The sequence below is a fragment of the Sceloporus occidentalis genome, unplaced genomic scaffold, assembly GCF_023333645.1.
Source record: "Sceloporus occidentalis isolate IW3139 unplaced genomic scaffold, rSceOcc1.0.p SCAF_6, whole genome shotgun sequence".
In the NCBI taxonomy this organism is placed as follows: domain Eukaryota; kingdom Metazoa; phylum Chordata; class Lepidosauria; order Squamata; family Phrynosomatidae; genus Sceloporus; species Sceloporus occidentalis.
In genome coordinates this window covers 111281868-111298410 of record NW_028316986.1, presented here as the reverse complement: position 1 = coordinate 111298410, position 16543 = coordinate 111281868, and the positions used below count along the sequence as shown (strand labels likewise).

General features: G+C 40.0%; 1 protein-coding gene across 1 annotated transcript in view; it reads right to left on the bottom strand.

Moving 5' to 3' along the window:
* The window catches only part of ASCC3 (activating signal cointegrator 1 complex subunit 3), a 332057-nt gene that overhangs the window by 71690 nt on the left and 243824 nt on the right, over positions 1 to 16543 (bottom strand). Inside the window, exons 33-34 of the mRNA XM_089530681.1 lie at positions 14772 to 14904; positions 10388 to 10513 (exon numbers count right to left, since the gene is read on the bottom strand). Of these exons, the coding sequence (XP_089386807.1) occupies positions 10388 to 10513; positions 14772 to 14904 (259 nt within the window). The remainder of the gene's footprint in view (positions 1 to 10387; positions 10514 to 14771; positions 14905 to 16543) is intronic.

Here is a 16543-nt window from a genome sequence, read left to right as displayed (position 1 = left end):
CAATCCACAGGTAGAGGTGGGAAATATAAATAAACTATTTATAATACTAATACTACTACTAATAATTAGATGCCAGCCACAGATGCTGGCGAAACGTCAGGAATAAACTCTTATAGAACATGGCCACATAGCCTGAAAAACTCACAAAAAAACTATGGATGCTGGCCATGAAAGCCTTCGACTTCACATATTTATTATTATTATTACTATTTAAAAATCTTTCAGAACAAAGGACAGATATTAATAATTATTATCTCAAAAGAGGTTCTGTTTTATCCACTATGAGACATTCTGCAATTCCCCTTTTCTTGACTTTTTCTAAACCTAAAACATGCAGGCTTAGGTGAAATCCATTATTCTAAGCACATCCTCGATAATGGAAAACCAGAAAGATGATCTAATCAATGTCTTTTCTGGATCTAATCCAATAGCTGTGGATCAACAAGCCTCAGTGAGAAAGAAATCAGGTGCTCTCTGGAGAACCAGCTCATTTGTAAGAGAAAGGTGTCATTTGTCACTGAGTTATACTCTGAATGACTAACATTATCATTCTCAACTAGTAATCAAAGTGAATCAAATTCATTACTAAAATGGCCTGCCATCAATATTAGAAAGTACTGTATTTTACACTGACAATCTGAAATGTCAACACAGTTGTCTTGTCAATTAATCTCAGACCATTTTGTTGCTTAACTGCAAATTGATTCCAAGGGGATCTACTCATGCTTGTTTTATAGTCAATAGTTCTCCAAATGCCTAACTGTTTAAAACCTATCCTGGTACTACCGCAGTCACCCACCTCCATTAGAGAAACACTTTGACTACTTCTGTTGCATGACGATGTGTCCACAAGTATCAAAGTTGAAAGCAGATATGGACTACTGGAAGCCCCAAAAAGAAAAGTGATGAATTGTGTGTATACATGCCTTCAAGATGCCTGTTGACTTATGGCAAACCCATGAATTTCATAGGGTTTATTAGGGAAGGAGTACTCAGAAGTGGTCTTGTGAGCTCCTTCTTCTGAAATACAGCCCACAGTACTTAGTATTTGTTGGCAGCCTGTAGCATACAACTGAAGAAACAAGACTGTGAAGAATGTTGGAAAATTCCAGCATTCTCTCTCACGCTCTTTCCTGCTGTTAGAGCAATAGGTTTTTAGATAGGGTAGAATTTATTACATATGAAATCCTTCTGGGGTTTTCCCCTGTCCATTTGCTCTTCCTATCCTTTGAAATGCATGGTCATAAACACCTTTTGGTTATCCAAGTAACCAGACCATGTGATCTGGGAAATTTTCTAGTGTCATTGGTCCTATAAAGACTTCTCCATTCTCAGTTTCACTCCTTCTCTATTATTCTCCTTTTCCACCAATTTCTTCAACAAGATGGTGAGTTATAGACTGAAGCTTTCTTTTACCTAATCTCTCCATTAGTTAGTATGGATATAGGCTCCCCACATGCACATGTAAATGTAAAAGCTATTAGTAAACTTTTCCTAAGTTTGTAATCTGAAACTGCTTGACTTATTTTGAGTCACTTTTAAGTTCATGGGAAGTAACGTCAGATTGAGGCACACACATTTGCTACTCTGCTAAAAGAAAGCTTATTGCTAACAGTTTTAACTTTCAAAGATATAGCCGTTGTATACAGATGATCCCTGACCCCTTTTCAGCTATCATGAATGACAAGGAAGACATCTCCTTTGTCCTGGAGGGGTTGTGAGGCAAGAGGAACATATTTACACATGTGGTTGGAGTGCCCGCATGTTCAACGATTTTGGACACAGATTATTTGAATTGATTTCAGACATTAACAAAAAAAGGTCCAACCCACCCCAGAGTTGCATCTCTTGTCAATATTCCAATCTAATAATAAACCTTTCCATCAAAAAGAAATCATAGCTTTTTAAAGTTGTTACAGTTAGACTAATCATTGCCAGAAACTGGAAAGTAGGTCATCTATACATGAATCAATGGTGGACAAAGTTCTGGGGGTTAATGGAGAAGCATACAGATGATGTCAGGAAAATCCATGAGGAAAGGGACCATAATCAGTTCAAGAAAAAGTGGCTCCTCTTATAGAATATATAAACTCCAACTCTCATGCTCATGTCCCACTACAGGGTCAAAGGAGATTTTGGTCGGGAGTTCTGACTGAGACTTCAGTTTCGTAAATTTGTATTTTAGCTGTATTTTTAAAGCAGAATTATGATTTAATTGTGTTTACCCTTTGTAACCAATACATTTTTTAAAAAAGAAATATAGCCATGTTAGTCTGTAAAATCAGCATGTAGAGAGATTTTGTAGCACTTTTCATTTTTCATTTTTATCATTTTTATCGATTTTATTGATTGAATAAGAGTTTTTGTTTTAGATAATGGGAAGCAGTAAAATATTTTGCTGTTCTGCCAGATCTCCCTGTCCTCCATAATGATACAAGTAAAGATAAATGATCTGTCCCTATTTGATACTGTCCAAATGAATATACTAGGTCATCTTAGCCTAGTATTCCCTTCATATTGATACTAGGACACCAATTATTCCAAAACAACAGACCAGCAAGAACAAAACAACAGAACAGCAGGAACATTTCAGTTTCCTCCCCTAAAACAGCAAATTCACACTTGAACTATGGTATGTTCCACTTACATTAATGGCACTTATGATGTAGTGTCACTGTTCCAGTTCAGAGAACTAAGAACATCAGAAGCCTGAATGTACAGTGTTGCATTTACCACCTCACACCACAGTTTGCATCTGGAGGGCAGATGTTGTAGAGGAACCATTAAACAGGAAGAGATTGCAGGAAGGATTTTTAGTCCTATTCAAGGCTCTCTTCCTTCTTCTAATCCTCTCCTTTTGACATCAGTGTTGATACAGATATGAATGGGTCAGGGGTAAAGCACTTACCTGTGCAAATGCTGAATGCACACCCCATCATAGTCAAATGCATTTTCCACACATCAGTGCATTTGTATTGTGTTAACACTTCAATGACTGGTGACCTAACCTAGTGCTTGCTAGTATATTAATTCTACATGTGAATGGGCCTCTGCATATGTGCCTTTGCACATCTCTTTTGCCCTTAAAAGGGTGCTATGAGAAGTCCCAGAATGTACCCAATGATCTGCTCAGTGTGACAGGGTAACAAAAAACTGCTGACAAAGCAACATTGTGAAAAGTTTAAGTCTGAACCATCTCTAAACTGTCCTCTGGATAGCAGCACTGAGTTACAACATCGTTGCTCCTCCAGTCCTACTCTGTTCCCAGCAGAACTGGTTTCTGTGCTACAAGTAAGAAAGATCCACATACATGTTCTGTATCCCCAAAATTAGATTTGTACAGTTACTAGATTTATATGCTGCCGTTCTGGCAAGAGTGGAACTATATATAAATACAATGGCTTGATTCCAACTTGACTTTAAAGGTAAAGGTACTCCCCGTTGACAAGGCTGTCAAGTCATGTCTGACAATGGGGGGCGGGGGGGCAGGGGCGGTGCTCATCTCCATTACTAAAATGAAGCGCTAGCGTTGTCATAGACTACTTTGGGATCATGTGGCTAGCATGATTGCACAGAATGCTGTTTACCTTCCCACTGGAGTGGTACCTATTTATCTACTGGTATTTGTATGCTTTCAAACTGATAGGTTGGCAGAAGCTGAGACTAGTGATGAGAGCTCATCATAATCATGCAGCACTCGGGTCTCAAACTGCCAACCTGCTGATCTTGCAATTAACAGTCAACGTTTTAACCACCTGAGCCACCACATCTCTCTTCACTTTAGTGGAGAGAACGCCCCCCCCCAGGCTAATTCTGCTGGATTATTCTCCAGGTGGCAACTGTACAACTGATTTTGCAACTGGCTGTACAAAGTCTTGCATAACAAAAAGTGGACTACAGATGATTCCTGGGCTAATTCTGAAAATGCAGAACTGCTAGCACAACAAAGCTTGCATTAACACAATGACATGACTGAACACTGCTCACTAGATTTGGTAACAGTGATTACAATTTAGAGGGCTTACATTACAGCTGAGGAAAAGGTATGCATTATAGTTGATGAAAAAAACAGTAACCACACACTGCAGCCTTATTGAATTTTCATCTGCAAATACAATGGTCATTTTTATTCATTTGCCTCCTTTCTACCACATTTTATTAAGCTCCTATAAAAAAATTCCCTAAGTGATCCCTCACCTTGAGTATTTGAAAACGTTACACTGTTGTTTTATTCTATCAAAATACACTTTCCAATAATCTTAAACATTTGACGATCAAAGAGTATACATATTAAAAATAGATATAAATGCAACATCCAAATATGGGTGCATAGTACAAAAATTAAACAGCACATGTACAGTTTTTCACAGTAGTGAGTTATGACAGTTGCACTGTTTGCTTTGTTGTTGTTATGACAGCTATACAGGCTAAGATTTGGTTCTGACCAAACATTTGTTAATAGACTGAGAACATTATGTCTGCTAATACGCCACCAGAAACAAAGAAAATGATTTTATAACATATTCCCATATCAAGCTCAAAGCATTCTCATCCCCATAGAATTAACTAGTTGAAAAGGTAGCAATGTTTCCAGGTAGGCTTGAAAACATTCCCCCTCCCCAAGGACACCTGGGACACAAAATCAGTGTTGGGTGTTTGCTCTGGGATAGTCACATTTTGATCATTCACTTTTGGGACACCTGCTTGACACAGTCATTAAACAGATGCTGTTCTCTGCCCTGTTGTCTCTTTCAAGCACAGCTCTGTGGAAAAGCAGAAGAACAGAGGAGTCTTTGGAGATGCAGGCCACCAAAACAGTCTCTCTTTTTAAAAGAAGAATGGTTTTCACTGTGTTGTGACATACAGGATGGCATACTTACTGCCACAGAGGAAAAAAATAGGAAGGCAAGCTGCAGGTGAGGGAATCTAGATTGGAAATAACAATGTCATTCCCTGCCCTAACCCATTTCCATACCCAGTGGGGATTTTGGGTAGATTTGGAGGGTCATCATTAGTGCCTTGAATCAAGATTGAGAGTAGTAATGTTGCTCTACTTCAACTACCTACAATGGAAAATATGTGTGAGGAGAAGGGAAAACTGACATCTGCAAGGACACATGGCTAAAGGAGAACAGGGGATTGGACATGTTCTTCAGTTCAATCCTGGAAGAAAGCCAATGAAACAGTTTCTCCCCAACTGGATTAGGTTAAGATATGACCGGAAGGAAACTAGAAGTAAAATGAAGAAATACTAAATATAGAGAAAAAGAAAGAAAAAATTGAAAATAGAAAAAAATGGAAATGTATACTGACCCTTATTCCTGAAAATTCAAGAATAGTGGAGAACTGAAAAAATCCAAGCTGAAGACTGACCAGCGGAATGATATAATACACTAGACATAACCCTCTGGTACTAAATAGATTCAGCTGAAGTGTTTCTCATCATGTACTCTTCAACACGGGAGTAAAGGGGAACATCACACCATATCCACTGTCTTTACTTTCCTAACATGGAAAATGGCACATTTAAAGAGGGGCTGTTTGTATTCACATGGACTTTCTACATGAGCACAACTGATCATTTCCCAGTGTTGCTGTACACACAGAGATCATTCACAACAGAAACCTCCTACAGCTGAGCTGCCTTCCAGAAAAATGATAACAGAGAAGGTGCAGCTCAGTGTTACCCTGCTCCTGTGTGAAAGGAAGTGAAGTGGATAATACCTACGTAGGGCTTTAGACTGATCATAATTGATATAAGATGTGCAGTAGACTATTGACAGTCTATAGATTGTGTCTTTAAATTACTTTTACAACCATTGCAACATGACAATGATAACTTCAAAGCAAGTTTGTGATTTCAAGCTACAGACTTGCACCTCGATGAGCCAGCAAGACTCCAAGATGCATTTGCAGCCCAGCATTATGTATTTTAAGAAAGAAGGTTCTGTTATGTTCAGTAAGGTTTAGATGTACACAAGACTGCAGTCAAAGACTTATATATGAATTGCCACCCCTTCATTTTTATGCTGGATAATGTGTATGTAAATAAAACAGAATGCCCACATTGGACATATAAACTTCTGTTGCTTAAATGTTTATTTATTTATTTAAAGTATTTGTTTATTATAAATTAACCTACCAACATCCTTGAGGCAATGGGCAACATTAAAAAAACCTAATTTAAATCATTAAATATAAACAGATAAAAACATTATTTAAAACCAGACTCAGGCTACAACATGCATATACATATGACCGTGAAGTTAAGGCAGACACTCCTAGTTTTAAGGATGGAAAACTATATGAAATAATACAGACTCTGCTTCTTGCAATATGCTCAAGAGGAATGATGCCACCCTAACCTTCCATGGGAGGAAGTTCAACATTTCTAGAGAGAAAGACTGGTCACGTGTTCCTACCAACAATGGAGATTATTACAGGCAAAATCCGTGCTGGGTTACATGTGGGTTTTAACCGTTAGTGACGGATCTTATCACATTGCTCTGTGCCCAGACAATAGGCAGCCTGTCCAACTCAGGCTTCTCCAGCACCTTTTCAAGAATGGGAAAATCCCATTAATGAAAAGCTGCCGAAGAAGCCCAGGTTGGATATGGGCTGTCTACTGCCCGGGCATGGAGCAATGTGATCAGATCCATCGCTGACAGTTAACACCCATGTGTAGCCTGGTGTGGATTTCACATGCTATAATCTCCTTAGCTTCCTAAGATAGTAAAAAAGGTACCTGGTGAAGATCTCAAATTGTGGGCCCACTGTTTAGGACTTGGGGTCAAGCCCATTACCTTGAATTAAGCTTGGAAGGAAACTGGAAGCCAGTAACCTTGGTGAGTGTTGGACTATGACCAGAGTTTGATTTCCAGCTCAGAGATGAAACCCACTGGGTAACCTTGGGCAAGTCGCATGCTCTCAGGCTCAGGGAAAGGAAATGGCAAACCTCCTCTGAACAAATCTTGCCAAGAAAACCCATGATAGGTTTGCCTTAGAGTTGCTATATGTCAGAATTTACTTGAAGGTACAAAACAACAACAACCAAAACCACTGATGCAAGATTGGTGATGAATACCTTCTCTGGAAGCAGACTACAAAAACACTAAGCAGGACTTTGGGAATGAGTACAATAAATCACACTGCATCCTGGGTTTCTTAGTAACCAACAAAAATATTTTCTAATAGAACCAAAGATATTTTGAAATGTGCTTGAATAGACCGGAGGAAAAACCTCTAGAAAAACCAGTTACAGCACATTGCAAGACATGTAGATCCTTCATCAACGCTGATTGTTTCATTTGTTTTTCAAGGTCTATTTATAATCTTTGTTAAAGCAACTGACCATTCAACAATTCTTTTAGCCACTCCAGCTGCCTACCATAGAATCATAGAACCGTAGAGTTGGAAGAGACCGCAAGGGCCATCCAGTCCAACCCCCTGCCATGCAGGAAATCTAAATCAAAGCATCCCCAAAAGATGGCCATCTAGCCTCTGTTTAAAGGCCTCTAAGGAAGGAGACTCCACTACACTCAGAGGGAGTTTGTTCCACTGTCGAACAGCCCTTACTGTCAGGAAGTTCCTCCTAATGTTGAGGTGGAATCTCTTTTCCTGGAGCTTGCATCCACTGCTCCGGGTCCTAGGCTCTGGAGCAGCAGAAAACAAGCTTGCTCCCTCATCAATATGACATCCCTTCAAATATTTAAACAGGGCTATCATATCACCTCTTAACCTTCTCTTCTCCAGGCTAAACATACCCAGCTCCCTAAGTCGTACCTCATAGGACATGGTTTCCAGACCCTCCACCATTTTAGTCACCCTCCTTTGGACACGCTCTAGTTTCTCAATGTCCTTTTTTAATTGTGCTGCCCAGAACTGGACACAATATTCCAGGTGGGGCCTGACCAAGGCAGAATAGAGTGGCACTATTACTTCCCTTGATCTAGGCACTATACTTCTATTGATGCAGCCTAAAATCGCATTGGCCTTGTTAGCTGCTGCATTGCACTGTTGACTCATGTTCAACTTGTGGTCTACTTGGACTCCTAGATCCCTTTCACACGTAGTTTCATTCAGCCAGGTGTCCCCCATCCTATATCTGTGCATTTCATTTTTCCTCCCTAAGTGCAGTACCTTACATTTCTCCGTGTTGAATTTCATTTTGTTAGCTTTGGCCCAGTTTTCTAGTCTGTTCAGGTCATTTTGAATCTTGATCCTGTCCTCTGGGGTATTAGCTACTCCTCCTAATTTGGTGTCATCTGCAAATTTGATAAGTATGCCCCCAATTTTGTCCTCCAAGTCATTGATAAAGCTGTTTAATAGCACTGGGCCCAGGACAGACCCCTCTGGGGCCCCTACCAGCAATTTTAACATACATTTGCTGACACTGATTTTTTTGGGGAAAATAATGAATCAAAAAATGAGGTAACTGAAAGGTGTTTCAATTCTAATATGATAGTAAATCAAGACAAATACTGTATGTTACAAAAACAAATAAAAAATTAAAATATAAAGCAAAGACTATACTTCTTTGGCTATAAATCTTTTCTTGATTTTCATGAAATCAAAGGACTTAAATTAGTAGCTTCTAACTTAAATTATAATGATTTAAACAGAACTTTCTTTGGATCAGGGTCAGTGACAAACACACACACAGAAAACTGTACCTTATGATAATGCATCAATAAAAAATAAAGAGTATTTAAAACTATACCCATTACAATCTAAAGTAATAACTCATTATCTCAGATAATTTTAATTTAAATTAATAATGTTTTTAAGTTTTTAAATTTAGATTTACCAGCAGAGAGGAAGGATATGTTTCTAATGAATGAGTTATATTAGGTGCTCTCCATGCATAAAGCCATATTGCTTGTTCCTATTGCTCAAAATGGAGTTTAGTTTGGAAAGTTATCCAATTTTTGTAACATCATAATTATAATCCATATCTTTACTGATAACAATCAATAACTTCAAGAACATTTGTTCTGCAGATGGCTACCATTTCACTGGTGCTTTTTTTACCCAGCTGGTGTTCAAGACTAGTTAACATAGTCTTCTGATATTGTGGCTGAATATTTAACTCACTTTCAAAAACTGTTATCCATAATCTATTTAACAACAACCTATTTAAACTGATGTTTTTAGATGGATTTCTAGAGGAATTGTGTTTTAAAACTTGCCATATTTGCTACCTGTATTACTATGACAAACATGTTCATTAAATCTTAACATAAAAGTGTTCCCCCTGCCTCAATTTTATGATACAGTCTTTTGCAATAAATTCAGATCATTACTTCAGATGAATGAAAGAAAGCTAGAATCCAAAGGATCACGAAAGTAGTTCAATGAGTCCAATAAATCTGTCCCCCTTCAAACAAGTGCATTTTCATATCACACAGAACACTTATTTTGAAACTAGTGGGTGTTTCAAAAGCAGCTTACGAAGAGCCATGTTAAAAAAAAGTCAGTATTTAAGTTAAAGTCCCTTGTGTGAAACTAAGCATTTTATGGATTTGGTTTTATTCTGGGAACTGTAGTTTGTTGAAGCACCAGAATTCTATAGCATTGAGCCATGGCTGCTAAACTAGTGCTAACCTAGATTATTTCTGCAGTGCAGATGCAGCTGACATTCACAACAGAGTAGCTTCTGAGACAAAATATGTAAATAGCTGTGATTCTAATATTCTTCCGTTTTTGCAAGGGGTCCAGAATGGATCCCTCGTGAAAACAGAGGGGCATCTATCCATCTTCTCTCTCTCTCTCTCTCTCTCTCTCTCTCTCTCTCTATATATATATATATATATATCCCTCTATGGCATTGCTTACAACAGAATATATAAACAAATGGATACATCTCAATGAATTTGATACAATGTAGATAGGCAGAATTTCTATTCGAATGTACACTTCTGATTTAGTGATTTGTATATTTAAGGCTGCTTCCACATGTAGTACTCCATAGAAGGACTGGACAAGAAAAAGGAGGAAGGATAAAGTACAGGAAACCCTAAAAGTAAGGCCTCCTGTTTATTCTCCCTCTTCTTCCTCAGGGACTGGATATAGCAAAACAAACAAAGAAACAAACAAAATGGCAGGAAGAAAACACACTATTATAATTTCTTTCATATACAGTGTGAAAAATTAATTCATATATTACCAATCTGACAGAGAAAGTCCACATTATTGTAATTTTATAGAAGAAACACTTAGAAAGATAGCTAAGAGGCAAAGATGTTCACAACTGAGTAAGCTTTGAGCCAAGATTGTCAAGGGTACATACTGTGTAAATTTACAGCGCTATATAAGTAAAGGTTAATAATAATAATAATAATAATAATAATACTCAGTCCCATGTGCTCTCAACTTCTTAATAACTCACCTAGGATTCATGATAAGGCGACGGAAGAAATAGGTCCAGGTGATATAATCCATTGCATCTTGCTTTGAAGTTATAGTTCCAGCTGCAATTTCAGCATTTAAATGATCAGACAAAACCTCCAGCAAACTAAAAAAATAAATAAATATATAAATAATAAAAAGTGCACCATAGAATTCATATCATGTTTGTTATGGTATTATGCACATAAAATATTCAAATCAGATGTAGGAGACAAACAATCTTAACATCTGGCTCTAGCTGTTTAATCTGTAAAATCAGACTGCAGCTATTAAAATTGATCCCACTTAGTATGTCTAAAATGGGGAAAATGCTATTTAAGAAGAACTTGCTGTTATATTCAAAGATAAGATATGCCCTGGTAAAAAGATGGCACCATTATTGTTTCTTTACCTACTAAGAGTGAACTCACTAATAAAAGACAAGGAATCACCAGGAATTCTGGTACCTCTGCAGGAGAATGCTGGTTGTAAACAATGAAGTTTTGCTCCTATTGCTCCAACTATTATTTCACCTAGCTGCCCTTTCAGCATCTCCCATATTCAGAGCCTGAGAACCTTCTGTGCATGAATTTAAACACACATATAGAGGAGGGAGAAATAAGACTGGGTGTCACCACAGCTGCAATATAACATAAGCAAAATTTTTAAAAGGACTTATTCATTAATATACTGTAGTAATATAACCAAACAAGTCCATTAGGAGCCAGAGGTTGGAATTTGAATTGTTGGAAAACTGTACAATGTCGAGACCCAGGGAAGAGAGGATCTCAAGGGGGAGCTGGCATGTGAGAGGAACAACCAGGCCACTCCACCACCCCAGGACAGAGTTTGCAACATCTTGCTACCTACTTGCTTGCTTGCTTATTTGTTTGCTGTTTGCTTACTACTGGACTCACCGCGAGGACTGGTGCCTGTGAGAAACTGCTCCCTGCAGAATCCAAGCTCTAAACCCCTAGCTAATTAGTGGTTAAACAGCCAGGATCACCTGCCCCTTGGCAAGGGCATAAAAGCTAGGTGCCTGTGAGGACTGGGGGGAGCCGGCACATAAGAGGAATAACCAGGCCACTCCACCACCCCATGACAGAGTTTGCAACATCTAATAATAATAATAATAATAATAATAATAATTAGTATCCCACCTCTCCCTGTATTGGATTGAGGCGTGTAACAACAAACATAAGAACAATAAAAATAAACACAAGACATAAGTAAAAAAAAAAAAAAACCATAACAAAACATATAAAATTCAATTCTCTATCTCCCTCCCACCTTAAAATACCATTAAAAATGACAGTTCCCAACTGGAGAGTGAACATTCTGAGGAGATCTTATTGCCTGCCTGCTTGCTTGCTGTTGCTAGCCTCATCTGGAGGACTGCTACGGCCTGTAATCTTGAAACAATTTGCCTGTTAGCAGTCAAATATGTGATATAAGGAGGGCATGGGGGAAGTAATCCAGGGAGCAGCCATCACAATAATGGGCAGAGGGAGATATGGCATGGGGAGTCATCACTTTTCTTCTGGTAGAAGGGAGAATCACAGGGTGTTACAGTCTCCCAACCTGTCCCTCATTTCAATTAATCTAGATAGCCTTGGCAACAGGCCCCCTGGGCTGAAAATGCCAGGTCAGTGAATGGGAAAGCATCTCTGATCCAGGACTTGATCCTGGATAGTATGCCGACCTGATTTGTATTACGGTGATTTGGCTAGATTAAGCTGGGGGGGTAGAGTGGTTAATCTCTCTTAGCTTTGTCCACCTAAGTTCTCTGTACAGCAGCAGGCTAGGCCTGGGGGGGTGGGGAGGCGGAGTTACAGTGGTCTATCAGGATTCCATCTCCCTTACCAGGTGCCCTGTCCCACAGTCTACTTGGTATGAGTTTGTCTACTTAAAGTGGGTGGCTGGGACAGATTAGGCATTCTGTTGATGTACTGCCCACCCCGCTGCACAACAGTCTTCCTGCCTGAGTTGGTCTCTGCAGTGGCGTTGGTATCCCCTCGGCTTGTCCTGGGGGACTTCAACATCCATGCAGAGACTGCTCAGTTAGGAGCAGCTCAGGACTTCATGTCTGCCATGACAACCATGGGGCTGTCCCAAGTAATATCTGGTGCCACACATGTTGCAGGACATACTCTGGACCTAATTTTTTGTACTGGGCAGGATGACGGTGATCTGGGAGTGGAGGAACTCTCTATAGTTCCATTGTCATAGACTGATCACTACCTGGTAGGGTTTAGACTCACTGGGACTCAGAGCCTCTGCTAGGGTTGAGGGCCAATTAAGATTATCCATCTCAGGAAGCTTATGGATCCAGATGGATTCCTGACGGCTCTTGGAGACTTTCTTGTTGCCTTGCCAGGTGGCCCTGTCAAAGCCCTGGCAGATCTCTGGAACAGAGAAATAGCCAGGGTAGTGGGCATGATTGCTCCTAAGCATCCCTTCCACAAGTGGAGCCAAACGTTCTCCCTGATTTACTAGGGAGCTGGTGGTGATGAAACAAGTGGGACAGAGACTAGAGCGACAATGGCAGAAAACTTGAAGTGAGTCCGACTGAACATGGGCTAAGGCCCATTGGAAGGCCTATGGTGGGGCAATGGATGCAGCAAAGAAATTACAATTCTCTGCCACCATTGCATCTACACATTGTTGTCCAGCAGAGCTGTTCTGAGTGATCAAGGGCCTTTTATACTCTGCCCCCCCCCGCCAGAAGAAAACATAGACCACTCGATAGCTTGCTGTGAAGACTTTGCAAAACACTTTGCAGACAAAATTGCTCAGATTCGCTCTGACTTGGATGCTGCAGTTGACACCGTTCTTGTGGATGTACTCTTGGTGCCTGCTTGTCCCATTTTATTGGATATGTTTCCGCCTGTGAAGCCTGATGATGTAGACAGAATCCTTGGAGAAGGGAGGGCCACCACGTGCATACTGGATACTTGCCCTTCCTGGCTTCTGAAAGCTGCTAGAGGGGGACTGGCTGAGTGGGTAAGGGGAGTGGTGAATGCTTCCTGTAGCAAGGCAGATTTACACCCTACCTAAAAGAGGTTGTGGGGAGGCCATTACTGAAAAAGAGTTCCCTGGATCCCGCTATCCAGGATAACTATTGGCCAGTCTCTAATATTCCATTCTTGGGCAAGGTTCTGGAGTGAGTGGTGGCCTCCCAGCTCCAGGTGTTTCTGAATGAAATGGATTATCTAGATCCATTTCAATCTATTTTCAGACCTCGCTATGGGACAGAGACAGCTTTAGTCGCCTTGGTGGATGACTTCTGCAGGGAAATGGACAGTGTGTCCCTGTTGGTTCTCCTGGATCTCTCAGCGGCTTTTGATACTATCAGCCTTGGTATTCTTCTGAGTCGCCTTTCTGGGATGGTACTTGGGGGCACTGTTATGAAGTGGTTCCAGTCTTTCTTGGAGGGTAGACTCAGAAGGTGGTGTTGGGGGATTCCTGTTCGATTCCTTTGGCACTGGCCTGTGGAGTCCTACAGGGTTCCATTCTGTCCCTCCTGTTATTTAACATCTACATGAAACCGCTTGGTGAGGTCATCCAGAGTTTTGGGGTAGGGTGTCACCAGTATGACACCCAATTCTATCTCTCCTTTCCATCTGATTCCAAGGAAGCTGTCTCTGTACTGAGCTGGTGTCTGTGGTCAGTAATGGACTGGATGAGGACAAACAAACTGAAGCTTAATCCAGACAAGACAGAGGTGCTTCTGGTCAGTCAGAAGGCAGAACAGGAAATAGGGATGCTGCCTGTGCTGGATGGGTTACACTCTTCCTGAAATCTCAGGCTTGCATCTTTGGTGGGCTCCTGGACTCCACTCTGAACCTGGATGCCCAGGTTTCAGTAGTGGCCAACAGTGCATTTACACAGTTAAAACTTGTGTGCCAGCTGCGCCCATTCCTTGAAACATCAGATCTGGCTACAGTGAGGCATGCCTTGATTATACCCCGTTTAGACTACTGTAATAAATAAAATAAATACTATAATAAATAGAATAATAAATAAAATAAATTCCACGAGAAGCAAGGCTGGCCCCATCCCTGCTTGCCCTTTGTCGGCAAGCAAAAATGGCTTTATTCAGATAGGCTTTTGATGTATAATCATGAGGCGGCTTCGGTGTTTGTTATATAGGGTGGGTATCATGTTTTTAGTGTGGTTTTAAAGCCTGTAATTTTATACTTTTTTAAGATGATAATTTTAATTTTTTTATTGGAATATGTTTTTAGAATTTTTATTTATGAATTGCCTTGTTTCCCTTTTGGGGAGAAAGGCGGGACAGAAATCAATCAAACAAATAAACAAATAAATAAATAAATAAGTGTATTAGTGAACCATGTTTCTCCATAAAATGTCATTTCATTTACCTTGATTCTACAGGGAAAGGTTCATAAAGGAATTTTTTGTAGAAGTCTTTCTTGATATCATGAACTAGAATCACAGCTTTGCCTTGATCATCAAACTGAGGTCTACCAGCACGTCCCATCATTTGGAGAACATCTACAAAAGTCAATTAAAGACAACAGTAAGTGTAATACAACTTCACTGCTCTTACATTATTGCAAATGTCAAGGAATTGTGCTTTCCACCTTTTGTGTGAAACACTGGTTAATAGTCAAAGAAGTGCCATCCAGTCAACTCAACAAATCTGTCTAAGTTAAAAACAGTGGTGTCTTTTGTTTTGTGCAAGATATTGCTAGACCTTTGAAGAGTGAAATTTGCCTGAACAAGTCTCAACAATATAATGGCTAAGCATGTTTGATATTCCTAAATGTTGAGTAAGCTGCTTTACCCCATGTGGCTCTATTCATTCTCTATAGCAGTTAGGGAACAGACTGGATAATCATACAAATATATGAAACTATATTGTATTTATCTCACAGTCTTGCTAACTGAAATATTTTAATACTGGAAATACCAAGTCTTGGGAATTTATGTCTGCAAAGAAGGCACTCTGCCATCAAAGCTATGGACGCTACATAGCATGAGCATGGTGATTTACTGTTATCTTTTTAAATGATATTACACTTTAAAAAAATTAATGACATTTTAAAATAATAACTTGTTAAATTGTGCTTTCATTTTTTGGACTATCAGCATTTATCTTTTTTTTAGTTTAACATTTTTGAAAGCTGCCTTGAGTCCCATGCTGTAAGAAAGGCAGGCTAGATATCTTTGAAATAAAAATAAATATGCAAATAAAAATAAATCCATACAGTTCTTCCCATTTATTTCAGTGATGCCCAGTGGGCACAGGTACTATCTTTTTCAGAAATGTATCTATATTACCATTTGAGTACAGTTTCAACAGATACACATGCAAGTAAGGTTGAAAATAAATCAGAGGCATTCGATTCCATCGACCACGGTAGACTGAGGGAATTGGGGGCACTGCGTTCCAGTGGCTCCATTCCTATCTCTTGGGTAGGTTCCAGATGGTGAGGCTGGGGGATAGCTGCTCCTCTAAGAGAGAGATGACATCTGGCATCCCTCAGGGCACCATCCTATCCCCCATGCTATTTAACATTTACATGAATCTGTTGTGAGAGATCATCTGGAGACATGGGGCATGGTGTTATCAGTATGCTGATGACACCCAGATCTATCTCTCTATGTCTCCAACTGTTACAGTGATGGCATCTCTCCTCTGGATGCCTGCTACGGGTAAGTAATGGGCTGGATGAGGGAAAACAAACTCAAGCTGAATCCAGAGAAAACGGAGGTACTCGTGATAGGTCCCCCAAGTCCAGGGACGGAGGTTTACCAACCAGTCCTGGATGGGGTCACACTTCCCCTAAAGGACAAAGTTCGCAGTTTGGGAGTACTCCTGGATTCATCTCTACAGTTATCATCTCCAGTGGATGTGATAGCCAGGAGTGCTTGGTACCAGCTTCAGCTGATATGCCAACTGCGTCCCTACCTGGATTGAAAGGACCTTGAAACAGCGGTACATGTACTGGTAATCTCTCGTTTAGATGTCTGCAATGCGCTCTACATGGGGATACCTTTGTACCAAGTTCGGAAGCTTCAACTGGTTCAAAATGCGGCAGCCAGATTGGTCACTAGAACATCTAGATCAGACCATATAACACCGATTCTAAAATCTCTTCATTGGTTGCCAATCAGCTTCAGAGCGCAA